At 42.0% G+C, this 24,516-nt stretch overlaps 1 protein-coding gene across 1 annotated transcript in view; it reads left to right on the top strand.

Moving 5' to 3' along the window:
- The window catches only part of RGMB (repulsive guidance molecule BMP co-receptor b), a 34,161-nt gene extending 10,510 nt beyond the window's left edge, over nucleotides 1-23,651 (top strand). Inside the window, exon 3 of the mRNA XM_055699872.1 lies at nucleotides 7,034-23,651. Within this exon, the coding sequence (XP_055555847.1) occupies nucleotides 7,034-7,699 (666 nt within the window). The 3' untranslated portion in view covers nucleotides 7,700-23,651. The remainder of the gene's footprint in view (nucleotides 1-7,033) is intronic.
- The last annotated feature ends 865 nt before the right edge of the window (nucleotides 23,652-24,516 follow it).

Consider the following 24,516-nt stretch of genomic DNA (forward strand, 5'->3'; position numbering starts at 1 on the left):
TTTATGCAGACTTACAGACATGTCACTGGACAGGCGCACTGTGAGATCTTACCTGCTTCCCAGTTGCTCTCTGTTAGGAAAAGAAATGTTCAGTAGCAAAATCTAATGTCATTAGAAACATTGTGCACTCTTTCAATGTGCATGTTCCACTGGTTGGGTATTCACTTTTTAAATGCTTACATAACATAATCAGTGTTCCCTGCCTCTCTAACTAGCTTTCCTTGTTACGTACCTGAATGCTGACTGTAACCTTTCCAAGGCATGTACTGTGGCCATATGTGCTTGGAGTAGTAATTGGGAAGGATAGTGTGGGTCTGTGGTTTTTAGTAGCAGCTTGGGTCTTCAGCAGTGTTGAGGTAGGTTCTGCATGATTGCATGGTGATACAAGCCCTTGCCTGAAAGTACAATCCCGCCATGACAAACGTCTAGGAGGAAAATGGACTTGGGGACTGTTTCAGTAAAATTGTGAGTAAAACTAGGCAAGATCAAACTCTGTCCACAGAACAACAGGAACCTTCCATTCTTCGATGTTAATAAAAATCCAAACAACAAAATCCACCAAAACAAAAGAACAAACAATAACTTTCAAATTTTTCCAGAGTTATTGTCTGTTCAGTAAGTAGTGTTACCTTCTTGCATGTGGTTCCTCTCATCTGTGTTTTAACATCTGGATGAAGTCTTAATTCCTGTGCAGGTTTTGTCTGAACTCTTCTCAGTGTATTGGGTCTGGCTGAGCCGCACAGCAGCCCTCACAGCGCTGTGCTTGTGTTGGCAGCTAGAAAGGTGGTGGTAACACACCAGCGTTTTGGCTGCTGCTGAGCGGCGCTCGCACAGCACCAAGGCTGCCTCTCCAACATTTCACACCCCCTTCACCAGCAGGCTGGGGGTGGGCAAGATCAGGGCAGGGGACACAGCCAGGGCAGCTGACTCAGAGTGGCCAATGGGATATTCCATACCACATGACGTCTGCTCATATATAAAAGCTAAGAGAAAGGAGAAGGAATTGGGGGGAAATTCGTTATTTACAACATATGTCTTCTGGGGCAGCAGCTGTGCGTGCTGAAGCCCCACTTCCTGGAAGCGGCCAAACATCACCTGCTGATGGGAGGAAGAGAATAACGTCTTTTGTTTCCCTTTGCTTCTGCACATGTGACCTTTGCTATCGCCGCGTTAAACTGCCTTTGTCTTGACCCACAAGGGGTTTTTTCCCATCTTATTCCACAGACACACATACAGACACCACCACCCTCCATGCACACACTTTGGGCTCTGCTGAGGAGGGGAGTGGGCACCTGCCATCCAGGCAAGGTCAACCCACCACACTCAGGAAGATTGCCTATAGTAGGCATAGAAGACTTGAACGACTGAAATTGCATTTCTAGGTGAAAAGGCTGGATTCATATCTTCTGTGTTGTGGAAGGGCTGGATGAGGTTACAGGAAAGCCTTCTGCCCTGTACAGCCCTCACATTATTACTCCTTATTGCTTTATCATGTAGGCAGCCACAGCATTGCGATAAGAAGTACAAGGGTGATCCAAAGAGACTTCTGGGCCTTGGAACAGCTGGTTAAGGGATCAGGAGCACAAGTAGATATTTTTTTTCTCTGTCCTTCCAGTTGCAGGGAATTATGTTGGAAGAAACAGGAAGACCCAGCTGATCAGTATCTGGCTCCATGATGGATCTCACTGGCAGAATTGTAGTTTTTTTGATCACACACAGATTGGTCTACATGACACCAGGCCTGCTGGAGACAGATGGGGTACACCTGTCTCAAAGCAGGGGAAGGGTTCTTTGCACAAGAGTTAGAGAGCTCATTGGAAGAGCTTTGAGTTGGATTTGAAGGTGGAAAGGGCTAAAAGCAGGCTCATTAGTGGTAAGCCATGGGACACACGCCAGTGTTTGAGGAACAGGGTGCTGTCAGGGTCCTTCAGTCTGCTCCATCATGTGCCAAGTACTCTGGGACACATTTGAAATGTCTCCATGCTAATGCACTCTGCACCTTAGCCACCTCTGTGAGGGTAAGGGATGGAGAGCCATGTGGCAGCAAAGACACAAGGGTGGTTGTTGTGTTAGAAAGCGTGGAAGCACCTGAGAACAGTGACATAGGAGTTAGGGTTTCTCCCTGTGGGAAGGTGGGCAGGGTCAGTAGGCTGACTGAAGTGCATCTGCACCAATGCATGCAGCATGGGCAACAAATGGGGAGTTGGGAGCGGTTGTACAGGTGGAAAACTGATGTAATTGCAATCACAGAAATGTGGTGGGATGACTTACATAACTGGAGTTGCAGTGGATGGTTGTAAGTTCTTCAGAAATTACAGACAAGGAGGGAAGGGCAGCGGGGTAGCCCTGTATGTTAGGGAGTGTTCTGACTGTGAAGTGTGGCAATGGTGATGAAAGTTTGAAGTGTTTATGGGTGAGAATTAAGGGCAGGCAGCGCAGTATCACTACATGGGTGTTGTGAGGTTATACAAGGAAAAAAATCAGAAGGGCAAAAGCTCAACTAGAACTTAATTTGACTACTTCTGTAAAAGACAATAAAAAATGTTTCTATAAAGATACTCACAACAAAAGGAGGGCTAAGGAGCATCTCCATCCTTTATTGAATGTGGGGGAAACTGTGACAAAGGGTGAGGAAAAGGCTGAGTTACTTAATGCCTTCTTCGCCTCAGTCTTCAACAGTAAGACCAATTGTTCTCAGGGTACCCAGGGACGGCGAGCAGAATGAAGACCCCCATAATCCAAGTGGAAACAGTTAACAACAGACGCAGGCACACAAAAGTCTGTGGGGCCAGGTGGGATCCACCTAGGGGTACTGAGGGATCTTGTCAGGTGCTCACCAAGCCACTGTCAGTAATTTATCAGCAGTCCTGGCTGCCCGGGGAGGTCCCAGAAGGGGGAGGTAGGCCAATGTGACACCCATCTACAAGAAGGGCAAGAAGGAGGATCTTGGAAACTACAGGCCTGTCGATCTGACCTCAGAGCTAGGGGAGCTTGTGGGGCAGATCTTGAGTGCTGTCACGTGGCACATGCAGGACAACCAGGTGATGAGGCCCAGTCAGTATGTGTTAATGAAAGGCAGATCCTGCTTGATGAACCTGATCTCCTTCTACAACAAGATGACTTGCTTAGTGGATGAGGTAAAGCTTGAGGATGTTGTTTACCTGGACTTTAGTAAAGCCTTTAACAGCTTTTCCCACAGCATTCTCCTGGAGAAACTGGCTGCTCATGGCTCGGGTGAGTGGACTGTGCTGGGTAAAAAACTGGCTGGATGGCCAGGCCCAAAGAATTCTGAATGAAGTTAAGTGCAGTTGGTGGCTGGTCACAAGTGGTGTTCCCCAGGGCTCAGTATTTGAGCCATTTTGTTTAATATCTTAATCGATGATCTGGATGAGGGGACTGAATGCACCCTCAGTAAGCCGGGCAGGAGTGTTGATCTGCCTGGGTCACACCAGCCCCACGCAGCGCTACAGGCTGGGGCAGAGCGGCTGGAAAGTGCCTGGTGGGAAAGGGCCTGGGGGTGCTGGGTGACGGCCGGCTGGGCAGGAGCCAGCAGTGTGCCTAGGGGGCCAAGATGACCAACAGCATCCTGGCCTGTGTCAGAAAGAGCGTGGCCAGCAGGACAGGGGAAGTGATTGTCCCCCTGTACTGGGCACTGGTGACACCACACCTCAAATCCTGTGTTTGGTTTTGGGCCCCTCAGTACATGGAGATGTGGGAGTGTGTGGTCGTCAAGCATCGACACAGGCTGCCCCAGGGATTGTTTGAGTCACCACCCCTGGAGGTGTTTAAAAGATGTGTAGATGTGGCGCTTAGGGACATGGTTTAGGGGTGGACTTGGCAGCACTGGGTTAACAGTTGGATTTGATCATCTTCAGGGTCTTTTCCAACCTAAATAATTCTATGATTCCATGAAATGCATAGTAAAATAGCAAAATGAAGTCAGAGCTACATCTTCATAATTGCATTAGGTCACTAGTGAAGGCTAGTATGAGCACTTGGAGTTTAAAGTGTTGCTTTCAAAGCACTTTTCAAATACTTTCGAAAGTGTGTGGCACACAAGCCTGGCACTTTCTACAAATACATGAAGGTCTTCCAGAAACTTCACTTATCAGCTCAGTAACACCATACTTGAAAGGCTTTGCTTCTGCAGTAGGATTAAAGTAATCTTTGTGATTTGTATAGTCAGTGAGGATCATGTTACTGGCATCAGTAGGAGTGGGGCAGTTAAATCTAAAATGAAATATTTCAAGTGTAGATTGAATGTGTGGGGTGTTTTCTGTTTCTGGTACTCTTAGTATAGCTGATGTTTGTTCATTATATTCAGATAAGTCTCTTATTTTCATCTTTTAGGGTTCCTCACTGCAGTAGCTTAAGAATTCTGTATGTGCCCAGAGAACCAGACTCAGATACTTACACTTTCAAAAAAAACTTTCTGCATTTGAAGATTATGGCATTTGGACTTTTCTGTCCTAGGTTTCGGAAGGGCCGGTAGTCTCTAGTCAGTAAACAGTGATGCTTGATCCGCGTTGTGGGGGCGTTCTTACAAGTATCAGCCAGAGTGTAGAAAGTACTATAGATACATGTACATGTATAACCTGTTAAATTTGTTTGAAATAATCTTTTTCATATTTAATGTTTTCTATTACCTTGATAATTTAAACAGCAAACGTTTTGCAGTGAAATTTGTATAATCTCCGTTTACAACAAGCTCTTGAGTATCCTTCATTCACTTAATAGTCTTTCAGCCCTCGTTCGGCGTGCAGTGTTATTGGTAAACTTGCCTTAGGGTGGAGGCTTCTCTTTTCCCTCCCTGTCTCTGAAATTGTGTGCTTTTCATTGTGGCAGAGGAGGGAGATTTGGAAAGGATAATTTGGTGGCTGCTGCCTGATAAATTTTGCCAAGTACCTTGCTTGACTGTTTTATCAAGTAGCCAGTTCTGTTTCTCATTAAAACCATTAACTCTTTTTGACTCCAGACTTGTTCAGGTGCTGAGCAGACTTAGAACTTTATGTCTGTTAAAATGTAAATCATTCTTTCATTGCAGAGCAACACAAATGGGCTTGAGGAAGTAGGAATAACCTTCTTTGTCTGAGCAGGCTGTGATACAAGTTGGTTTCATCAAAAGTGTGTTACGTAGAGTGTAAGACCTGATTTGCCGAATGAGGCTCAGGATTGTATGCAGAAATACCGATCACTTGACAGATCTCAGGTTTGTCTTCTCTGGGTTGTTGAGCTTACTTCACTAGGCATTGAGTTGTGAGGAGGTCTTTACAGCAGCAAGAGCACTTGTGTGTTTTCTGGACTTTGGGCACAGGCATTCAAGCTTACCTGTGGTGCACAGACATCAGTTTGCCAAATGGCCTGACTACAGGTGGCCTCAAAATAGCTGTATAACTGATTAATGCAAAGAAAAAACATTGGAAAAATTCAGTCAGACAGCACCAGTGGGAGCATACAAAGTCAAAATAACAAGTATTGTCCGTGTGAGACGGAAAGACTGTGTGTCAACCAAATGAGACAAACCAAACGTTGAAAACTAATGTAATCCTGTTTATGGTGTGTCTGAATACTCCAAAGGAGAAATTGTAGCAGTGGGAGGAAGGAGATGGGAAGATTTGTCTTACATAACTGGTATGGAGAGGTGAAGCTAATGAGGTTTCATTCGGATTGTCTGTACTCGGCTGTTTCTTTAATCTCTAGCTCTTAATGTAAGAAGGGCAGGAAACAAAAAGTGGTGTGCAGAAGTGTGCTGGTTAACTGAAATTAAGATGTGGGGTTGCTACAGAGTAGATTTTAAGGAAAAAGTGTAGATTGAAAATGCCTTCTGATATGTTTTGGAGTACTCTGAATCTTGTTACAGATTGCTTAACTCATCGACTGGAAGTAATCTTGGTATGATCAGTCAGTGATTAACATAATGATTAAAATAACTGGTGCAGAATACCCTTGGCCTTTTCAAGAAGTCACTCCCCTCTGGAACTGTAAAGGAAGTAGCATATCTGTTTCTAATATTTATATGCGATTCTTCATTATACTTTTTATTTTAGGAAAAGCCACCAGACACTCCAAACTTGGTCTGCCAAGTAGCCTAATGATTCCCTTCAAGTCCAAGTAGCCTAATTATTCCCTTCAAGTAAGACTGGAGGACCTCCTCTTTCTGTTGTGGCTTATTCAAATAAGCGTTAAGGTTTAAAAGGCCAGCTGTAATCTTCAAAGAATGAGTAATTGCTTTATGCTCCTGGTTTCTGTGTTGGAAGTCACTCTTCAAAGGCATGTCTTTGAGTACCTTTCAGTCTTGCCTTGTTTCTCCAGGGGCACATTTTCTAGTGAAGGCAGACTAAGTGCCACATCTCCCAGTTCCTAGGACTAATGTATCCAGAAGTGCTAAGCAGTTATTTGACTCGTTGTTCTTCTTGGTCTTGCACCTCTCATCTCACTGCCTGTTGTGTCAATGGTTGATAGAGCACTAAATACATCAGTCCTTTTAAAGTAGTCTCACACAGCTAATACTGGTAACGGACCCATCAAGTGTACAGTACCATGACAAGGGTCATACAGTTACTGTAAAAGGAGTGATGAGAATATTGTGAGTAGGGAAAGCTGGGTTCTTTTGTACCTTTCTGGGATTTTGCAGTCTCATTCTGGTTTTGCCATAGTGGCTAGCATTGTAGGAACCATTTGGCACTTCTCTGTGACTATAGGATGCATTCCAAAGTGTTAAGAAACCACCAAGCAGGAGGGAATTGTGATGCTTAATTAAATATAAAGCCTTTTCCTTTCCTGACCGTGTGGCTGTTGCCACATGCCGATATGCTTCCAGGCCAACTGAAGAACAAATTTAACAATTGCCATCTGGTAAAATCCTGCTTTAAGCATGTGTACAGACTGTTTTCCTTCAGGGACAGCTCTCAGCCTCTGACATGGTAGGCAGTCCCAGATATGTTCAGCTGCAAAATGGAAATGGGGTTGAAATGATGATTTTTTTTTTCCACTAACTTTGCCTTTTTTTTTTCTCACCCCCCCACCCCCGCAGATAACTATTATCTTTAAATCATACCAAGACTGTACAGATCAGAAAGTATATCAAGCAGTGACTGATGACTTGCCTGCAGCTTTTGTTGATGGTACAACAAGTGGAGGTGCTGGGAACATCAAGAGCTTGCAAATTGTGGAGAAAGTCAGTGGCAAATACGTCGAAATGCATGCCAGGTACATTGGGACCACGGTGTATATACGCCAGCTTGGGCACTACTTAACGCTGGCCATTCGCATGCCTCAAGAGTTGGTCATGGCCTATGAGGAGACCCAGGATCTGCAGCTGTGTGTAAATGGTTGCCCTTCAAGTGAACGTATTGATGATAGTGGCCACTTGCCATTGCCTGTGATGGGGCAGTTGCTCCCTCAGGGTGATGCTGCTCATATCCAGCCAGTGTACACGCTGGAAACTGCCACCACCAAATGCCATGAGAAGATACTGGTGAAGGACATCTACTTTTACTCATGTGTATTTGACTTACTCACCACTGGTGACACTAACTTCACAGCTGCTGCTCACAGTGCCTTGCAGGATGTGGAGGCACTGCACCCCAGAAAAGAGCACTGGCATATCTTTCCCAGCAGTGGAGGTGGTGATGTGGGCAAGAGTAGCAAATACTTTGTTAGTCTTGGACTTTGCTCGATCTTTGTTGCGTTTTTGTAGGGGGTTTTTGTCTATAACAAAGTTTTGAAATATATATTGTCATAATATATTGAGTAAAGATGGGTATATGTGTATATACCATGTATATGAAGGGATCTTTTCTCTTGAGACACCCACCAGATTGTACATGTTGTGTTAACTGTTTTCATGTGTGTTTGATGTAGTATTCTTTGTATCTATTTGTTTTGCAGCTGGTGAAATGTTTTATAATGTCCCTGCATTGGGACTTGAGAGAAAGCACTTTATTTTTTATATATTAAATATTTATGTCTGAGTAATTATGTATCATACATACAAACGTGTACATACAATACTCAGTGTTCCCTCTAAGTACTACTTGGTTTAACACATTTTTTAACTGGATTAGCTTGTGGGGATTAACTTGTGGGGATTTTCTGTCATTCTTTTCCTCTAGAGACAGCACATCTCTTGTCCTATAATGACATTGGTGATTTGCTGAGTTCACTAGTTAAAATCATTAAAAATGGAATTGTATTCTAAATGGCCAGTCCCTTCTTTGGAGGGAGAGTGAAGTGCTTCGCCGTAACTCGGATGACCGTCTTGGATAGCATGAATTACAGAACGTTCTTTGTAATTCTGACATTTCCTAGTTTCATGGCATGAGTTTCAAAAGGAGAAAAGGGAATGCATTGGAGTTAGACTTACATAACTTTATGGGACCAGTGGGGAAGATAGTTTTGAAAGATAGTAATGGTCTAGTTGCGTAAGCATGTAACATAAATATTGCAGCTGCATCTAACCTCGAGGGTTGTCATTCTCCAAGACGGACTGAAGAAATCACAAGCCTGAATTCTGTCCCTTGCTTAGGTGCTAATTCTAGCATACATTCAGAAGGAGGAGGGGAGTGAGCCGCAGGCTCTGACTACTTTTAGTGAGGAGATAAGAGAAGAATGATTTGGTGGCCTGAAAGTTGGTTTTGCTTAGTGCCTTGACTCGCTGCAAAAAGTGGAAACTTTAATACATGCTGCAATAAACCCAGCTCCAAGATGGGATTATTCTACTCTTGAAACAGTTCATCTGAGACTGGATGGATGTGTTAGAAGTGCTGTCTGAAGAAGACTCAAATAGCACTTGCATTTGTTAAGCAAACTTGAGCTACTGTTTGCCTTGGTGGAGGGAGATGGAGTTTATTCATGGAATGAAACTAGTTTTTATGGAGACACTTTTGGCTAGGTGAGGGACTGTTGACTAGTAAGAACGGTAGTAGTCTTCTCAAAGTAACTAATTAATTCCCAGTATGGATGGGTAACTGCATACAGCTGTTATTCTGGGAATACTTAAGACAACAGTAGTCTGAGCTGAGTTAAGGCTGAAGGTAAAACTTTATTTTAGACTAGGCTATTGGCAGCTTGTTCTGTCTGTGTTGTCTGAGGGTGCTGTTCCAGGTGAGTTAGGCTGGTGGATTTATGATATGTGATAATGTGGCTCCTGTGGTTTCACCTGATGGTGACAGGCTTCCTCCTGTTTTGTGTGGCTTAACTTCCTCGTCAGTGCTCTCAGTTTCTCAAGTTCTTATGGCTGAAAGCTGAGGGATGAACCTAGTGTGGCTTGCAGTGGTGCACATACTTATTGGGCAGGCACCATATCCTAGTTAATTTTCCCTGTCCCTAGATCCTGTATGTAAATAACGGTATATAGATGTATACCAGCATTGAGTTGTGAGCTTCATGGTATATTTCAGAAATGTAGTAATTCCCATAAAGGTTTTCCATTTTCTTGTTCCTGCTGTGGGATTTCTTGAGAAAATGTTATTTGCACAGGTTCATTCTTGATGTCTGTCATTGCCAAGATTTAGTTAATGCCAAATGGGGATATTTTGAAGCTAGGGAGTGGTCTCTGGAGAGAACTTAAGTTCAGAGGGAATACTTTTTTTGACAGGCCCTCCAAATGGCTGTCTTTTAGAAGGCTACAGATTATTTTTTTTCATGCTTGGAAACCCCACAATGTGTCAGTCTTTGCAAAATCTTTTTTATGTGGTTCATGAATGTACCAATAACTATATGCTTGTGTAAAAGAGTGGCTGTGCAGTGTGTAAATACTTTATTATGATAGAACAATAAAGTTGCCTGCCCTGCTGAGGAACATCTGTAATGTGGTGTTGGTGACCCCTGGTGGGGTGCAGAGAAATTGGGATGTGGGCCACGTACTGGGCAGGCAATCTATTAATAAAGCACCAGTTTGTCTCCTAGCCATCACTTGCTGGACAGGAATGTGCTGAGTACAATCATTATACTTCCTTACAGATGCTTGTTTCCCCTCTGCTAAATAAGCTGTGTAGTGAAATTTATGACCAGCAGCTGCAAACCAGGGCAGTTTATTGAAGAGGCAGTGTGTGGGAAGCCAACAACAGGAACCATCCCCCCAGGGATCCCACTTGCACAGCTTCTTTGCAGTGTTTGCAGAGATACTTAGAAGACCTTGAACACAATGATCCGATATGGCTGTATCCATCTTGAGAGGCATTATGAAAATCTTCTAAAGTTACTGGAGAACTTTCAGATCAGAAGAGCCCTGGAAGAGAAAATTACTTGCTGTAAATCTGAAGAAGAGATTGAGGCAATGAAAGAATAAATGATAGACAAGTGTCCGTAAGATTGCAGAACTTTGTATAACAAGATGATCTGCTAAGTCATGGGAGCTGTAATATTTCAGCTGCAGGGCTAATCACACATTATGAAAGTAAATTGAAAGTGCCAAAACTGAAAAAAAAGTCGTCAGATATATGCCAAGAAAGATAGACCTAATAAACACAACTTTGACGGTTGTTTTGCTAAGCTTATGTTACAGCTAGAATTTGAGGTGTGTAGGGAGCAATCTTATGTGGTAGATAACATCGTTGTGGGAATGGCTGTAGAAAGCAAAGGGAGCTTTAAATATGTGTATGTTTAGTGTATGCAGAAGGTGGCCATTGCATTTGTAAGAGCTTACTTTCAAAGGTGGTGACTTACAGAAGACAATATAACATGATCATCAGTACTTTAATGCAACAACTAAAGCTGTTGCTGATGCTGTCTGTTGGCCTTTGTCTTAAAAAAGTTGGCTGATGCCTTCAATATTAGTGGCTTATTCAAAAGATTATTCCGAGTATCTGCTAGAGCATTTCTAACCAGAGTATTTCCTAATCCTATGCTGACAGAGCTCTTAACAGTGGCTGAGGATAGTTCTCTGTAGTTGTGAAGTCTGACAACTTCCCTAGGAACCAGGTCACAGAACTGAGCAGATCACCCAGGTGCTTAATCCTTCAATTTTTATGTATATATGGCTCCTAAAAAAGGGTATTAAAAAAAGAAATAGTATTCCCAACTGACTGTCCAACAAAAAATTACTTTTTCTCTCTTTCTGGAGAATCTGGCTGGAAGAATAATGTGCACAGAGCACCTGTTAAGTGGAACACAACCTGAGAGAACGCAGGGTCTGAGAACAACCTGGCTTTTCTTCCTATAGTCATGGTAGGGCCCTTCAGAGATGCATTTCCCTTCAATCTGCTGCTGTGCTGCCAGAAAATGGATCGCCAACTATTTACGTTCTTTTACCTTAGCATTATGGATACTATGCATTTGTTTCATGGGTTTTGAGGATGTGCGAGTGGCAATTTACTTGCATATACCCCAAAGTGAAGCAAGCAATGTTGCAAGCTTTGCACTACCTAATGAGGGTGTCATTAGTGGACATGTTTTGAAAAAAGCCCAAGTGGCTTGTGGCCTTCTTCTGGCAGACTCAGCACAGTTTCAAATCTTGCATTCATTTAATTCATACAAGTACAGCTGTAGTGTTTTACACTGAAATTTTCATGCTTTGGGTTATTTTAATTCCAATTTATGTCTTGACTGATATAAACTATATTCCTTTCTGTCTTGCCTATTCCAGATATGAAAGACTGCTATCTATACAATGCCTAGACATGACTAGTAATGGTTCCCTTTTCTAAATAAAGTATTCTTTGTTGTTGTTTACAAGATAAGCATTCTCCGTGTTGTGCTGCTAGTTCTCTCCACCTGTATTCAAAACAAACAAGGATTGTGAGGGTCAAAGTTAATTAGATTTTGTCATTCTTACTAATGAGCTTGTTTTGGAGAGCAACATTGCCACAGATCAGGTATGCAGGTAAATTTATTATGATGCTGATGTACAAAAATTGCATCTGATCTGATTCAGAATTCCTTTAATCTGACTGTGTAAAATTATACTTCATTGAAATTAAAAGCTGCTGATAGTAAATCAGCTGTGAACAGTAAGATTGATGACAGATTTTTGCATACATGCAGGAGTGTGCACCAGAACTGATAAGTAGATATAAAAATGACTTCATGTGTTGTATGTGGATTGCCATTAACTTTTATTTATATGAATTGTTTTCAAGATTACTGCCTTTTAAAGCTTAATTTGCGCTTTTTTCTACATCATAATAGGAGGGTAATGATCCATTATATATGTGAATTATGTATGTGTCATTGTGTGATAGTATGTGCTGAAGGCTGGGTCTGCAAAATATGTCTAGGTGGTATGTGAAGTGCTTAAATCCAAAATTGAGATACACAGTAAAGCCTCAGCTTGAGCCCAGACTTTCCTTTACGATCTCTACTTCTCTCCTCTTAGTCCAGTAAAGTCCCTCAAGGAATTTTTGTTGCCAAGCAGAGAAAGCAAATGCAGTCTTGAGGGTTGTACTTGCACCCTGGTCAGATTCACATGTTGTTAACCTGCCTGATTTACTTGCAGGACTTTTTTTGGCAGGTATCAGACCTGCTCACTCATGTTTGGCAGATAAGAGTTGTTTATAGAGTAGCGGTGTGGTAAGCATTCTGCTGGCATTCTTCCTCTGACTTGATCTTTCACATCTTAAGGGAGTGCCAGTGCCTTAACAGCCAGGAGCTATTACCAAATAAATGCCTTTCTGTGTTGTTATAAAGGGATAGCTTTATCCAAACAGGGTCTTAGGCGTCTTGAAAGAGACTGGAGGCATACTTTAGAGTTATTTCACCTAAGTTCAGTAGACTAAACATGTAGTTAGTGGAGTAAATGGAAATATTGTAGGTTGGGTTGAATAATCCTCTGGATTTGCCTACTGATACCCTTCAGCAGCGGGGGAAACCCAAGCAGCTAATTTAATAATAGCTAATATCTGATTTAATAATAGCTAAAGTCAGGTGGAATTAGTCCAGCCCTGATGGGTACATTTTAAATTCCAGCCTAGGTTCCTACTCAGGGACTACTTGTGTTTGCCAGAGGTGAGCCAGCATTTCCTGCACAGCACCACATCCATCTTCGATGCCTGACCGATGGACACACGTTGGCTTCTGACAGCCTGACACCTGACCTTGGTCTGGCCTGTACACTGAAACTTTCAGTATTTCATTTCTCTTGAAATGAAGAAGGCAACAAGGCCATCCCATCCTTTCTGTACTGGCCCCTTCTCCCCTCCCTGTGCAGCTCGGGGTGGGGGGAAAGAACCAGCAGATGGAACAAAAAAGAAGAGATTGACTGGGATCATAGTGGGTAAGGCTTCTTATCTTAATTTTGGCCTTTAATTCCTAGACTGTTTACATTTTCCAATTTATGACACAAAGTATGTAACGTAAGTCTGCACAGGGGCAAGGGCTGTGTTTTCTAATTGGTGCATTTTATCTTTTAGACTGTCCTTTGGTGTGTCACTTGCTGCCATTGTTATGCAAGTGTTTTATAGAAAGCAGAACAGTTTCAACAGCTGAGACTGCCAAAACCCTCAAATATCTTGCAGCCAAGTTACTAATGTATTTGACTAGAAACTAAAAGAGATTTGTCCTTTTTGGAGTCCCCACTCTAAAATTACGTAAAGGAGGTGTTTAAACAAAGGTTTCCTGCCTTCTCAGATGACCATAATAATCATCATCCTACTGGGTTTATCAGCTTTTATCTGGTAGTAATAAATAGAAATGCAAGCTGCCTCCTTAGCTGGGTGCTCTGGTGGAGGAAAGCACTGCCTCTGAGCTGGGGTTGTCAAGTCCTATGAGAATTTTACCCCAGTATTTCATCCTGGGTAGCTAAAAGCTACAAACCCCTGCTGTGGATCCTGACAGTCTTACTTGCTCCAAGACACCTCGCTCTCAAAAATTCTAAACAGATAGCAGTGCAAACCAAATGTCTGCATGCTGTGCTTAGCACTGCAATGCCTGAACAGCACGTCCAGTGTATGGCTGAGGTGGTTTTGGAAGCTAGCTCACCCCTGGAATAATGGCAGGTGTCTGTAACATCTGCCATCCAAATAGCTCAGTAGCTATAGCTGATTAAATCCTTTAACTTCACCCCTTTTTATAAGAAAAAAGGGCCTGATCCAGCACTGTCCTTTCTCAGCTTTTTCATACCAGTCTGTGGAAGACGACAGACCTGCCTTCAAAGACTGCATTATGGTTGAAACTCATCACTCCTGCTTTCTATAGGTGCGTAGCATCTCATGTCAGAGAAGTAACTTTTTCTCTAACTTTGTCTCTCTGCAGAGAGAGCCCAACAGCAGCAAACCCTCATGGTAGCTAGGACAAATTAAAACGTAATGTACATTGCTGTCTGTGGTGCCATCTCTAATCCTTTTGTCTTCACATTGATGCAGTCAGTGCCAGTGGTTTGGCATGACCTTCCGCCTTCTAGTCCTTGCTGCTTCAGCTGCTGCCAGTCATCTCTCCCCAGCTTGCTTAAAACACGATGAACTAATTCTCTGTAAAGTAAATAGGTTGATACTAAGCTGTGAGAGAGAGGTGATACCAGAACAGACGTCTTGAAAAAACAAAGTTTGGATTTTTTTTCTTTTAGCAATTTAGCAATTATCCTGTAAACTCCTGTTAAAAGTGTGGCTTGCACAAGTAGTGTTTGTGATTTTTTTGGAATGCCACCATTTCAGAAGAATATTTTTTAACGTGTATATAAAAAAATCAGAAGTCTTACCCCTTCTTGCAAATGAGATGGCCTTTACGTGTGCTAAATAGATCAATAAATAGTCCCATTGGGAAATCAGATATAGATATTCCTCTATAATAAGAAAAAGCAGTGAGAAATAATTTCAGATGCACGTAAGTCTATGTCAGTCAGACTCTTCTGCCCTCTCCCTGCAACTAGTTAAGTCTCCTCAGTCACAAAATACCGAGTCCTCCAGTAATGACCCTCTGTGTTTCAGTCCTTGAAAGTTTTCTGCAAGTAGGTGTGCATGACAGAAATGCTAAGAGTTTCTTTTTGTCAGCAGAGCTTCAGGTAACCCTTGTAAGACTATGAATTACTTTTTGGCTTTCTCTAAATGCATGCATTTTTATTGTTGACCAGTTCAGAAAGCCTGGTAATCCTGATGTGACTGTTTCAATGACTGAAATAGAGGACCCTTACAAATGGAAATGCTTTCTACTTCTGGGTTTAGACTTTGGTAAAAAGTCTCACTTCACAACTGTGAAAAATGAGCCAAACAATAGAAATTTGTTCAAAAAAAAAGAGTGTTAGGATGTTTCCTCTACATTGGGAGAAGGAGTGTACAGTGAAATCTCTAGTTCTGCATATTTCAGAGGATTTTGCTTTGGCTTAGTTCTACACTGGCTCGAACAGACCAAACAGCTTTCAGCAGCTGGAGTGCATCACATGATCTTCTGGAACCATTTTTCCCATTTAGTTTCACCGGGAAAGGTCCATTTCATCCAGTTAGAGATGTGAGCGAAAGCAGGGTAGGCGGGAGGGGGAAACAAGGAGGTTCACTTCAAAAGTAAAAATCTTACCAGATCTTTCAGTATTAAAAAAGGATCACATGCCTGGTAGTGTTAGCAATTATAGTGCAAATCCTTAAAGTCAACATGCTACGTAAAAAACAACACCCAAAACCTGCAACCCTGTGATCTAAAAGCAGTTCATTTATAAGTGATTGAGTCTAATGACAAGAAGTAAAAAGCTTCCCAAGTTCATCTTTGCTCAGAGGGTATTTTTACTGGATATTTGAACTGCCAGTCGTTAAATGGCAGTATATTGGCCTCTGGTGGACTACTTGCCTTAAACATAGAGCTGCTAACTGCAGTTTAATTGTGGACAGTAAAGGTTATCTGACGATCATTAATGAAGCTTCCCCAGGTGACAATTTAAGTGGTGTCTTGTTTGGTTTTGCCGCTAATTTCCCCTCAGTGGGGTTCTTAGAGATTAAGCGTGGGTATGGATCAGTATGTATAGAGGCTACTTGACTTCTATTCTCAGGATATAATTTTCTAATGTGCCAGTGTGATTTTCTTTGGTGGTTTAGACCTTCTAAGACAATTAGGCATTCCTCCATCTTATTGACGATCATACCCAGTGCCAATCCTTTTCACTTCTGTTCCTTAACTATAGAATAATCTTTCTGTCTATCCTACACATAAAGGGGGAGTACAACTCTTCCGTTCTTCATTTATTTCACCCTTACACATAACTTCGAATATAGGGGTTAGAGCACGGTGTATCAGGCTTGACGGGAGCACTGTGTCCCTGAATCTCAGGGAAGCTCTTTCCCCTGCCTCCCTGTACTCTCCAAAGCTTTGTTTCAAGCTCATAGATGTCACTATTAACTGCATTTTTCTATAAAGGATCAAAACACTTCTCAAATTCTTTACACTGAATGCCTTATGTTGGCAAGGAAGCAGCGGAGCTGAAGTTACCATTTCATCTCTAGGTTTTCAGCAATGCCTTCCACGCTGACACCCACAAATCTAATTCAAACAAGCAAATATGTAGCTCACAAGGAAAATTTTGTATTTCATTGTGAGGTTTAAATAGAGTTTTGTGTTCTCACACTTCTAGGAGAAATCAGAGAGGTTTTCTGCCTAGACTGAAGAAGTTCATAACATAGCCTTCTACTCTTAATAATACCTGTCCCATTTCTGGGCTTATGTCAAGACAACTCTTGCCAAAGCCACAAGGGAAAAACCTTGCAGTCTGGCAATCTGGGGGCAAATTAAAATGCCTATGACCCTGAACTGTGAAGGAAGACAAGTATAGGAATGTATCCTCTTGGATGAGCACTGAGCTGCTCAGACCTTTGAATCCAGGGTGTAGCGTGGGTGTGCGATCAGAAGCAGAAATTTAGAAAGGCAGTAAAATTTAATATAGAAATTTGAGGACGTTCAGCTACTGCCAGATTATACAACAGCTGCGTGCAGGCTCTGAGGACTGCAGGTGTTTGAATCTAGGTGTCTAAAGTCTCCAGTGATTAAAGGCTGTAATCCCTGTAAATTAACAAACTCCTATTTGCCGATGAGCCTACATTTTGAACATCCACAGATCCATGGGACCTGATGAGACGCATTCCAATATCCTGAAGGATCTGGCAGACATAGTCACTAAGCCACTTGTCAGTTGTATTTGAAAAGTCATGACAGGCAGGTGAAGTCCCTAGTGACTACCTGCTACAAGCATGTAGAGAGGCACCCGGTCACGATGATTTTCCAGAAAGGGTGTGAGAGCTTTTGCCATCACGCAGCCCTCTGTGCACATCCTTAGCTGTGCGCCTACACTTGGGTTGGGCGCCCTTCCACCCTGCTTTGCTGGCTGCAAGGTCCCTCCCATCCACATCACTCTGTGCCCTTTGCTTGTCAGTCCAAGCCACAGCTTCCTCTCCTGATCATGGCTCATCATCTCCCTCCCTTGCTGTTCCTAGTTTAAAGCTTTTCTTACCAGGTTAGCTACGCTTGGCAAACCTCAGAAGAGGTTTTGTCACACTGAGTCAGGTGGGAGCAGTTAGCTGTCCTTGATCCTCAAAATGTCCAGGTAGCCATAAAGCTGGAACCCCATAACTGATACCAGCTGCAAAAGTGGTTGTTATCCACTCCTCCTCAAGCTCCTTCTTTCACTGGCAAGTGACACCACCGGGCTCTGGTGCCCTTGGCCCTTGCCTCTGGAGCCACAGTCATCCTTGCAGTGCTTTGGGTGTCCCCTGCCCGCGTGGTGCTCGTGCAGGAGCAGCAGAGGGGAACAGGCTGAGAGCCAGAGAAGCCTTGGCAGCCTCCCCGCAATGCTCTGGATCCACACCCCCAGCAAGCAGCAAACCTTAGGTGCTGACCTAGCTCAGGTCAGCAGTGGGGACCTCTGCCCCACAGCAAGCAGTTCTGCGCTGCTGTCACTTGCCACTTCCCTGGCTGCCTGCGCTCAGGTGCAGCCAGCTGGGTGCTCCACCAGGTGCAGCTCCCGGCCCCCCACCTGCTACCAGGGCAATGAATCTCTTCTGTAGGTGCAGACCTGCAGGTGGGGCAGAATGTCCTCTTGGGACTGCAAGGCACCAGTTCCCAGGCTTTGCCCTCCTGGGAGTCTTCATTTCCCATGCCTGTAAGCACAGATTGCCTGCTTCCTCGAGTACAGCAGGAGCTCAAGCTTTTGAAGCCACAGCATCCCAGAAAAGCTGACATATCCCTTATTGCTATCAGGAGACTTGATTAAGTGAGGTCAGGTACAGGTTAATAAGGCTGAGAAGCACTGCCCTAGACTTTAATTAAGGTCAGTGGATTGATGGAAAATCTCTCCTTTGCTCTTTGCTCTTTTTCATGAACTCTAAGGGTTGCACAATGATATCCAAATCTATGATGGAAGTTTCACTTCCTTTGTCCAACAACTGAGACATTGATTTTAAAGGTCTTCTCTTAGGTTTGATGATGCTTTGCACCTCTGTTCTCATCCCTCTTTCTGATGCTGTAAGTGTTCCTGGAAATACTCATTTCAAACAGCAAAGTACATAAAAATAGCCATGATGACCTCTTTATGTTTGTACTGTAGTGGCCATTTTAGAATCTGATTGTTCTTTCACTGGGAATATAAAACAAGGCTCACTTCACAGTCTAGAAAGCTCTGAAACTGATTGTGCCGACCATCTAGTTCTCAAATTTTCAGTTTTGGAATTCATTACAAGAACATTGCTCCATTTTGGAACTCAAAGTGCAGCTAACATACATATTTTTACATGTGAATTAGGTTTGAGAGAAATACACAGACCATAGGAGGCATGAAAATCTCACCTGTCAAATTGAACTACTCAGCTGAAAATAAATACAAAGAAACTTATGGTTAATTATGAAATATTTAACATCTAATTAACAACCAAATATTCCCAATGCTTCAGGAAAAGAAATCATACATATTAAAAGTGTTCAGGGTACTGTATTCTTTGAAATTACTGACCATTGCTAGTAAGTTTAGGGAATCAGTATTTACTGTTGACATATGACTACTCACATAAACATTTGAGGTAGATTTCTTTTAACCATTTAGGTATTACGCTTTCACAGGCATGCAGTCTTAAAGCAGAGGCCGTGCTCCGACTTCATGCAGGGAAGCATTTCAGTAGCTCACTTAGTCCAACATAGCTGGATGTGCAGCTCTCTCTGGTGGCTCAAACTGCTCCTCTGAGTATCTGGCAAGAGAAAGAACATTACCTACCCCACCCCCCACCTTCTACTCAAGATGAAAAATAGAACCCTAATTATAAAAAGTTATCTCTATGGTATGAGAAGATTGAATAGCAGAGCAGAGGAGAAAACAAAGTATATCCTGTTACAAAGAGTGCACAGTTTAAAGTGAATTTACAAAACAAAATGAACCTGAACTTAGTAAATAAACATCTTGCACTTCAAGTAGTTCTTTCTGATTAGCAAATAGTGCAGTACTTTCTGCTAACTCATAAAAACTATGCATATTTTCACTTTCTAAAATCATGTTAAAAGATAAAACCAAGAGTAGTTAGTATCTAAATAATGGTCATAGAAATAATAAAGCACTTGAGATATTTGAAACATACAAGCTTGCATTTGCAGTGGCTGCCACAGGGCTCTTTCTTGGTGACGTACACAAGGGAAGATACAATCGTGAACAAGTGAGGATAATCCATCAGAACCTGTCTTTTCAGGCATGTTCCACTTAATCAACTGCATTCAGCAAGTACAGTAAATTGTTCTAATTATTTTTACTGAAGTGACAGAACAAACCAGTGATTTTTAATATAATACAGAATATTTGGTGCAAATGGAGAGTACCTTACTATCCATTAAAATTCTTAAAGCTAAAAGCTAATAATGCCTAAACTGGTTGGTACTGTGGCAAATCTCTGCCAATTTGTACCTCTGTGTGGGAGAACTGAAGTAACCATGAAATAATTGGAACTAGCATGAAAAGGGCAGACATACTCACATTTGCTAGGAAGCACCAACTGGACAAGACTTACCCGTGGTGGGGTTTGCTCAAAAGTTTTTCAGTTTTTCTTTGCTCTTTCCCTGCTTTCCTTAGAGGAAAGGAAAACTGTGTCTACATTAGCAAGTCATGCAGTGCAGTAGGAGTGGGTTTGCAGAGCAAAAAATGAGTTGAAGATGCAACACCCCCACCCCACACCATCGGGGAGGAGGGGGTTGCATCAGTCAAGCTGCGTTTTGCCCTTGTGATCTTGGTGCTTGGAGGGCGTCTTCCCCTTTGGCTTCACCTGAAAGTAACCAGCCCTGTGCAGAGGGAGAGTGCAAATCAAAGTGCAGAGAGTGGAAGGGATTGGGAAATGCACTTAAAGAATCCAGCCCTTACTCAATCTAAAATCCTGTTGTAGATGCATGGGGTGTTTGCCAAGTATTTCACATTTTCAGGAAGCTTCTGTACACCCGCAAGGATAACATCAGGCACCTTGCTCAAAAGAGTCTGAGAACAGTGAGGAACTCAAACTTTTTAAGTCAATATTATAAAAGTTGTGAGTTACTGAAAGTAATAAGCCATAAATGACAACAGATATTATGGGACAAGAGGATCTGAAAACAACCAACCAACAAAAAACCCCAAATAACAACAAAAAAGAATACCAAGGCAGTTTTTCCTTACCAGGTTCCTCAAAAGAATATTTCCACTAATAATACAGAATTTCCTTTTACATATGACTAAACGGATACCTTGTTATCTAAAAGCTCAGACGCCATAGAAGCTGAAGCTTCTAAGTCTAGGTGATCAAATGGTTACTAAATAAAGGATTATAATTACTGTCTTGTGGGTGCTATAGCTACTTATTCTCTCCCAAAGGAATTATGATTCTTAAAGACGTTGCAGTTGAAGAATCAAAGTTACAGAAGAGTGGATCAGTTCCTGTAGCACCCACCGGTCTGCTATTTGGGTGGCAAGGAGAGTGTGGTGGCAGACGGTATTTTGTGTTTTCTTTAAATGGCTATAACCACGTAACTCTATTAAGTTCCCTTTTTCTGCCACGCTCCCAAGAAGCATGAATGGAGGTGCAGGCCATGAGTGCTGTTGGCTGCCACGGGGCCCATGTGCGTTCTCCTCCACAGCTGCGTGCTAGCGTTCCCGTGACTATGGAGCAACTTCTCTCACAGCTGGCTGAAATCCAGATTTTCTTCACTGTCTCTGTGGAGGAACAGTTATTTCAGGCCCAGTCTTCCAAATTTGGTATCTGCCTTGCAGCTAGGTTCAGTGTTTGGCAAATATCAAAAGATTTGATGCCTTACAGATCTACTTTGCTGTCACACTCCTAAAAGAGATGGAAGATATAGTGGAGTAGTCATCCACAGTGTCTGGTGAGACAGCTCCCTTCAGAAAACGCTTTCCACAGATGATGCCAACTACATAGTCATTGTGTAGTTTTGGCATCAGGGAGTAGCAGGGTATTTATACACGGGACATCAACAAGGCAAATAACCAGATGCCTGATGTTTAGTTTTAAGATTACATTTAACCACTTGCCATGTCTACAACAGAAGGGAAGAGAGAACCAAGGGCAGGTTGCAGCTCTTCCCCGTTTGCTCCCTCGCAGAGGTACAGGCAGATCTCTGAGTCTCACTCGTGACCCCGATGGGCACTTCTGTTCAGAGAAATTCCAGAAGAATCAGTTTTGTCAGAACTGCTCTGATATACTGCAGCTCTGAAGCTGAACTTGAAAATTTTCATTCAACTTAACACTCAAGTTTTGAAGTGTAAAAAAAGAGAGGAAAATCACAGATGAGTTCCTAGCACGAGAAGCAGAACCACATCTGTACCCAGTTCATTTCCAACTTTTGTGAAGTGATGCATAAACTGGAACTGGTCTCTGTCAATATGCCTGCTCTCAGCTTCCTCATTTTATTTCTCACATATGTATTTTGAGTGTATTTTTAGTGAAGAGCCAACGAAAAGTCTTGGTTTAGTAATCAAAATTCCCACATGCTATTTTTCAGACAAGCGAATGTGCTTGACTCACCTCCCAGTTTGCCCCAGCAGGCACACCTGGCACTGGCCATGCTCCCTGCCTTTTGCAATCAAGAGATCCTTCCTGGAGGGCTCAGGAACAAGCTAGGAGAAAAAAATCCTAGGCCAAGGGACAGAGACCTGAGTTAGTCCTGACGGCCGATAGAGGATACTAAGGGATAAAAAAACGCTGAATAAACGGTAGTATTTGGAAGCACCAGGTGAGGATAAAATAAAATACACTGAAATATTTTGGTGTTCAAAAGTCATTACTAATAACTGCCTTGTGTCTCTTGTCCCCCTTGATATGCTGGACTAACACCAGTTCATCTTATAAAACATACATTTTAAAGCATTTGCAGTACTAAACTGAGTGCATCAATGCACCTGAGGAGAAATGTTTAGTTTCTTATTCTGTGATCATACACTGTATAATGATAAAAGAAAAGAAATACTGAATTTTCTTCATGTATTCTCTGCAGTAGATAAAGTGGGCTTCCTAGAAAAAGTAGTCTAGGGCTTTGTCATTAAAATTAGATCATAAGAATTACAAAGGAGGGAGGTGAATTAAGAGTCTGCAAGCAAACTTTGTTCTGGAATCTCTTAAAAGTTAAAGAGATTTGTTTTGCATCTATGCAAAAGTCAAATCACTCTTACATTTTTGGAAAAAATTGAAAATACTGTCATTTAAAAATATTCTTGCCTCAGTTTTGAATGTTTATGGTGTATTTATTGAAAAGATCTATTTTGTAAAGAAATGGTAGGCTTCAGTCCATCTCTTCATTCTGTATGTTATTACACTACAAACCCATATATTAAGCCTTTAGGATATGAATGGAAAAAGAACTTGACTCACAGTTAATATAAGCAAATTTCAAATTAATAATGATAATGTCTTTTTTGTAATTATGGGAACATTGATTGTGGTTGTAATAATAAAGTCTGTTTTTTCTGAGTTTTATACTTAAATAACATTGTGTTCTCCCTATTAAGAATAATTTTCCACCACATTACAAGAGTGATCCTTAAGTACAGATGGAATATTCAAGAATTTAAAAGCAAATTGGATGATTTACAAGTAAATTGATGCTGTAAGTTTTGTTTTTTTAATTTTCAGTACTGGTAAAAAACCCTAAAATTTTCAGTACTGTAACTTGAAATAATAATACAAACTTTTTAAACTTCACAGATTCTCCCATTGTGTCTCCATGACATAACTACTAGGGTTGGGTTTTGTCCTGCTTGCAGGCATGGTTACGGAGTTTCTCTAGGATTTTAAAATTGCAGAAGAGCAGTCACCTGTGATTGTCTGACACTGTGTCCTTCAGCTTGGCAAAGGTAACTTATTTCAGGATACATACATACTTGCAGACTGTAATAATTGAGCATACTGTGCCTTTCAGGTAATTTCATACTGATTTATTTTAGCACTCTGGCCGTATTGTTGTCTGAGAGTAAATATTATTCATCATATAATGAATTCACTGAATTAAAACAGACTGGGGAAGGCTGCACTATCAAGGATAACATACCAGATAGAGTTTACACTTCAAAAACTTCACCAGGACACGCTGCAATATGGGGGACCTACAGAGTGATCTGTTGTGTTAGCTCATGGACATGTACTTGAAACTTCTCTCTCTGGTCACTAGCTAGAGACTGTCCCAGTACAACACATTTGAAGGGAAGAACACAGTTTCAAAGCACCAGACTTGAGAACGCAGTGCTTCATGTGCATTTTCTTTTTCATTAAAGCTTATGGAGGATCTGCTCCCTGCGTGTTTCTTCCAGCATTATAATTGATGAATATCTGGATCCTAACTCTTCAGATGTATTTATTTGGAATTTGACGTGACTTGGTGAACCCTTAAGATCTTGGGAAGGTAAGGGTAATTTTCCAGCCGTGTTTACTTTCATGCCAAGAGTAAGACTGTATTAGATCTTACCTTTCTAGATTTGATAGTTTTGATAGACTTCAGTGAGGTAGAATTAGAATTTTCCGTTCAAGATCTTTTAAAACTGATCCACCTATTCTGTTCTGGATAGAGAATCCATCTGCAGATTACATTACAGGAAGAATGTCATCAACCCCCCTAAATCCAGTTTAGTCAAGAATTTAAAACAGACAGCTGTCTCTCATATTAACAACCCCTTTGCAAACAGTACCAGAAGCAAATGGAGCAGTTCTGGTTCCAGACAAAAGAACTGAAAGGTGTTTAATATAATTGATAGCACTTAATTATGATACTGATAGGGATACGTAGTTCCACAGGGTACAGAATCATACAATCATACAATCATTTAGGTTGGAAAAGACCTTTGAGATCATCAAGTCCAACCTTCAACCCAGGACTGCCAAGTCCATCACTACACCATGTCCCTAAGCACCACCAGGGATGGGATGGTGGTTCCACCTCCCTGGGCAGGCTGTTCCAATCCTACATCACCCCTTCCATGAAGAAATTTTTCCTAATATCTAATCTAAACCTCCCCTGGCGTAATTTGAGGGTGTTTCCTCTTGTCCTGTTGCTAGTTACCTGGGGTAAGAGACCTACCCACACCTGCCTACAGCCTCCTGTCAGGTAGTTGTAGAGAGCAGTAAGGTCCCCTGTGAGTCTCCTCCAGACTAAACAATG

This window comes from Falco cherrug, chromosome Z (genome assembly GCF_023634085.1).
Source record: "Falco cherrug isolate bFalChe1 chromosome Z, bFalChe1.pri, whole genome shotgun sequence".
NCBI classification, from domain to species: domain Eukaryota; kingdom Metazoa; phylum Chordata; class Aves; order Falconiformes; family Falconidae; genus Falco; species Falco cherrug.